This window comes from Lampris incognitus, chromosome 20 (genome assembly GCF_029633865.1).
Source record: "Lampris incognitus isolate fLamInc1 chromosome 20, fLamInc1.hap2, whole genome shotgun sequence".
In the NCBI taxonomy this organism is placed as follows: Eukaryota; Metazoa; Chordata; class Actinopteri; order Lampriformes; family Lampridae; genus Lampris; species Lampris incognitus.
Window position 1 is genome coordinate 2405632 of NC_079230.1, and position 5000 is coordinate 2410631.

Here is a 5000-nt window from a genome sequence, read left to right on the forward strand (position 1 = left end):
GTGTGTGTGTGTGTGTGAGAGAGTGAGTGTGTGTGAGTGTACATGTTTAACTATCCTAATGTGGACCAAATGTCCTCATTAGGATAGAAAAACCAGAAACCACCTACCTTGTGTGGCCATTTTAGAGGTCCTCACAAGGAAAGGGTCTATTTTAGGGTTAGGACTTGGTTTTAGGGTTAAGGTTAGGGTAAGGGTTAGGTTAAGGTTAGGGTAAGGGTTAGGGTTAGGCATGTAGTTTGCATGGTTAAGGTTAGGGTTAAGGGCTAGGAAATGAATGTAGTCAATGGGGGTCCTCATAAGGATAGTGAAACGAGTGTGTGAGTGTGTTTGTGTGTGTGTGTGTGTGTGTGTGTGTGTGTGTGAGAGAGAGTGTGTGTGTGTGAGAGAGAGTGTGAGTGTGAGTCTGTGTGAGAGTGTGTGTGTGTGTGTGTGTGTGTGTGAGTTGTGGTGTTGGTGGAGGATGACAGACAGCTTCCTGTGTCCCTCCCTCCGACCAGATGATGAGAGTTAGTTAAGTCCTGCGCTGCTGTCTGCGTCGGCGGGACAGATGAGGGACAACTGATTCGTCTGCTGTGCTTTGACTGGCTGGCCTGACCTTTAGGGGGCGGCGGTGTCCCTGATGGGGGAAAGATTTCAGTGTGACACAAGAAACATAGGTCATCAGATTGTGCATGGGTATGACTCTTGATACGTCGTGTGTGTGTGTGTGTAAGTCCATGTGTGTCTTAAAAGCCACATCAGAGAGGTGGGGTGTCAACTGGCAATATGCAGACACACACACACACACACACACACACACATACAGAGGCAGAGTGGCACAGCAGTTCTTATTCCATCATGAACTTCTTCACTTTTATCCAGAGACCAGCAGTACAATAAGCTGCACATACAAAATCAGCATCATCACAAATCTCTCCCTCTCCCTCCCTCCCCTTCTCTCTCCCTTTCTCTCCCTCTCCCTCCCTCCAATTCTCTCTCATTCCCTCTCTCTCGCTCTCTCTCCCTCTTCCTCTCTCTCTCTGTCTCTGTCTCTCTCCCTCTCCCTCCCTCTCCCTCCGTAGGTAGTTGTTATCCCTGTCCAGAGACAGTGGAGGTCAGGTGTGTGTGTGGCTCCACAGTGTTGATCGTCCCCTGTGGGAGAGAGAGGAGCACCAAGCCTCCACGCTGCAAGGAGCTCTGCAGGTACACATGCCTGTTCATGCACACACAAACACGCCTATATACACACACATCCATGCTCACACACCTATACATGCATGCACACACACTAACACCTGTGTACACATGCACGCACACACACACAACCACACAATAGCCTAATCTATCACATTTGTAGTTTGGGCTATTGGAAAGGCAGGTTAGATAGCTTCCCATGTTTCGTGTTCATTATGTCGTAGCAGAACAGTAGTTGGGGATGAGTTGTTGCCTCAAGTGAAGGAGTTCAAGTATCTCGGGGTCTTGTTCACGAGTGAGGGTAGGATGACAGGCGGATTGGTGCAGCATCAGCAGTAATGCGGACATTGTGCCGGACCGTTGTGGTGAAGAGGGAGCTGAGCCGGAAGGCAAAGCTCTCAGTTTACCAGTCAGTCTTGGTTCCAACCCTCATCTATGGTCATGAGCTTTGGGTAGAGACCGAAAGGGTGAGATCGTGGATACAAGCGGCTGAAATGAGTTTCCTCCGTAGGGTGTCTGGGCTCAGCCTTAGAGATAGGGTGAGGAGCTCGGACATCCGGAGGGAGCTCGGAGTAGAGCCGCTGCTCCTTCACATCGAAAGGAGCCGGTTGAGGTGGTTCGGGCATCTGATCAGGATGCCTCCTGGGCGCCTTCCTTTGGAGGTTTTCCGGGCACGTCCAACGAGGAGGAGACCTCGGGGTAGACCCAGAACTTGCTGGAGGGACTACATGTCCAATCTGTCCTGGGAACATCTTGGGATCCCCCAGGAGGAGCTGGGGGGCGTTGCTGGGGAGAGGGAGGTCTGGAGTGCCCTACTTAACTTGCTGCCACCACGACCTGACCCTGGAGAATCGGCTGATGATGAGATGAAAACGAAGGTTAGCCGCCCTGTGTTTCAGAACAGCGTCCAGAATGGCGTTTGCTTGGGTTGAGTGTTGATGGTAGAAGTGTTGGCTTCTATGCACCCTATGCATTGCCTTTGTGCACTTCCTGTTGACACCTATGTATGTCCTATTGGACTTGAACCTAGTTTTTTGGCACTTGTGTACTTGTTGACTCCTGACTAGATCCTTGCTTGTGTTGTATTAACTCTCAGCTGTACGTTGGTTTGGATAGAAGTGTCTGCTACATGAAATTGTAAATGTTAGGGAACAATAGTGATGTCACAGCAGGAAGAAACCCTGTCCGCCATTTACTGCTGCTGTTCCAGCATGTCATTGCTCATTTGCATAAAGTTAACTTCAGTTCAACTTCAAATCTCCCCCCTGGATGCTGATGTCTTCCTGCTCACCGTTGCCACTGGCAACTGCTGTTCCTCATCTCCAGCTGTCATAGAAAATGACTGACAGCCTTTACTTCTGTCACTCATGACACTTTTTTGAGCACTGGTTGATATGTGTATTTGCATCATGTCAGGTGCTGTTTCCATGGAGATGGCTCATCAGAATGATAGAAGGGCACTAACGGTGCACGTTACTGCCCCAGAATAGAACTTGTATGAAGGAACAGGCAGTTTCTGTGAACCTGGGCCGTTCCAGAGGAGGGAGATTGTTGTCGTTGTGCCATGGACGGAGAAGTATTAGATGTTATGATGTGTGGTAAAACATGTCAGTTACTGCAACTGACCACAGTACTGACATCACTCATGGACTCCACTGGAAAATGACCAGTCATGTTTTTTTTTAATGTTCATCTCTCCCCAGTCAGCGCAGTGAATAGTTGTTGTGTGAAATGTGCTCCTCCCACAGAAAACACTTTCATTCAATGGAGGAAAAAAGAGGGGCAAAAATAAAAGATTTCATCCATCTATTATCCAAACCGCTTGTCCTGCTCTCAGGACCTGGAGCCCAGGGGCGCCGGCAGCTGTAACCCTGTACGCACGGTGCATACAGGGTTACAGCTGCTGGCGCCCCTGCTGGAGCCTGTCCCAGCAGTCATTGGGCAGCAGGCGGGGGACACCCTGGACAGGCCGCCAGGCAAATAAAAGATTTCAGATTGTTTTAATCTTGAGTAAATGTCTGGTCTACTACTACTACTACTACTACTACTACTACTTTCGGCTGCTCCCATTAGGGGGCGCTGCAGCGGATCTTCCGTTTCCATCTCCTCCTGTCCTCTGCATCTTCCTCTGTCACACCAGCCACCTGCATGTCCTCCCTCACCACCTCCATAAACCTCCTCTTTGGCCTTCCTCTTCTCCTCTTCCCTGGCAGCTCCATATTCAGCATCCTTCTCCCAGTATACCCAGCATCTCTCCTCCACACATGTCCACACCATCTCAGTCTTGTCTCTCCTGCTTTGTCTCCAAACCGTCCAACCTGAGCTGTCCCTCTAATATACTCGTTCCTAATCCTGTCCTTCTTCATCACTCCCAATGATGCTGGTACCCTTCTGTCACAAATCACTCCTGACACTCTTCTCCACCCACTCCACCCTGCCTGCACTCTCTCCTGCACTCCCCGTTACTTTGAACAGTTGACCCCAAGTATTTAAACTTACATGCCTTCATCACCTCTACTCCTTGCATCCTCACCTTTCCACTGTCCTCCCTCTCCTTCACATATAGGTGGTCCGTCTTGCTCCTACTGACTTTCAAATGTCTTGTAGTGTAATTGCTGAAAAAATCAAAATACTAAAGCTTTATGTACTTAAAGTAAGACTGTGTTCCTAAGTTGATTTTTGAACTTCTAAGAGGTCAAACCCTGCGTGTATTGTGTCTAGTTTGAACTGTATACTGTACAAATGGACCGCTTAGCTTTGTAGCTTGGTTTCATGTCTGATATGTCCAGCGGTAAGTTTACTGATGTAGTAAAGTGTGACAGGGTACAGAATGTGCAGTACTGACGTAGTAAAGTGTGATGGGGTACAGAATGTGTGCTACTGATGTAGTAAAGTGTGATGGGGTACAGAATGTGTGCTACTGATGTAGTAAAGTGTGACAGGGTACAGAATGTCTAGTACTGATGTAGTAAAGTGTGACAGGGTACAGAATGTATAGTATTGATGTAGTAAAGTGTGACAGGGTACAGAATTTGTAGTACTGATGTAGTAAAGTGTGACAGGGTACAGAATGTGTAGTATTGGTGTAGTAAAGTGTGACGGTACAGAATGTGTAGTACTGATGTAGTAAAGTGTGACAGGGTACAGAATGTGTAGTATTGGTGTAGTAAAGTGTGACGGTACAGAATGTGTAGTACTGATGTAGTAAAGTGTGACAGGGTACAGAATGTATAGTATTGGTGTAGTAAAGTGTGACAGGGTACAGAATGTATAGTATTGGTGTAGTAAAGTGTGACAGGGTACAGAATGTATAGTACTGATGTAGTAAAGTGTGACAGGGTACAGAATGTGTAGTACTGGTGTAGTAAAGTGTGACAGGGTACAGAATGTGTAGTACTGATGTAGTAAAGTGTGACAGGGTACAGAATGTGTAGTATTGGTGTAGTAAAGTGTGACGGTACAGAATGTATAGTACTGATGTAGTAAAGTGTGACAGGGTACAGAATGTCTAGTACTGATGTAGTAAAGTGTGACAGGGTACAGACTGTGTAGTACTGATGTAAAGTGTGACAGGGTACAGAATGTGTAGTACTGATGTAGTAAAGTGTGACAGGGTACAGAATGTATAGTATTGATGTAGTAAAGTGTGACAGGGTACAGAATGTGTAGTACTGATGTAGTAAAGTGTGACAGGGTACAGAATGTGTAGTACTGATGTAGTAAAGTGTGACAGGGTACAGAATGTGTAGTATTGGTGTAGTAAAGTGTGACGGTACAGAATGTGTAGTACTGATGTAGTAAAGTGTGACAGGGTACAGAATGTGTAG

At 47.1% G+C, this 5000-nt stretch overlaps 1 protein-coding gene across 3 annotated transcripts in view; it reads left to right on the top strand.

Annotated features, from left to right (window-relative positions):
* Positions 1-5000, top strand: part of nfxl1 (nuclear transcription factor, X-box binding-like 1) — a 90867-nt gene that overhangs the window by 41239 nt on the left and 44628 nt on the right. For all 3 annotated transcript variants that reach the window (XM_056300117.1, XM_056300116.1, XM_056300118.1), the window contains one exon: positions 1062-1182. In XM_056300117.1, the coding sequence (XP_056156092.1) occupies positions 1062-1182 (121 nt within the window). The remainder of the gene's footprint in view (positions 1-1061; positions 1183-5000) is intronic.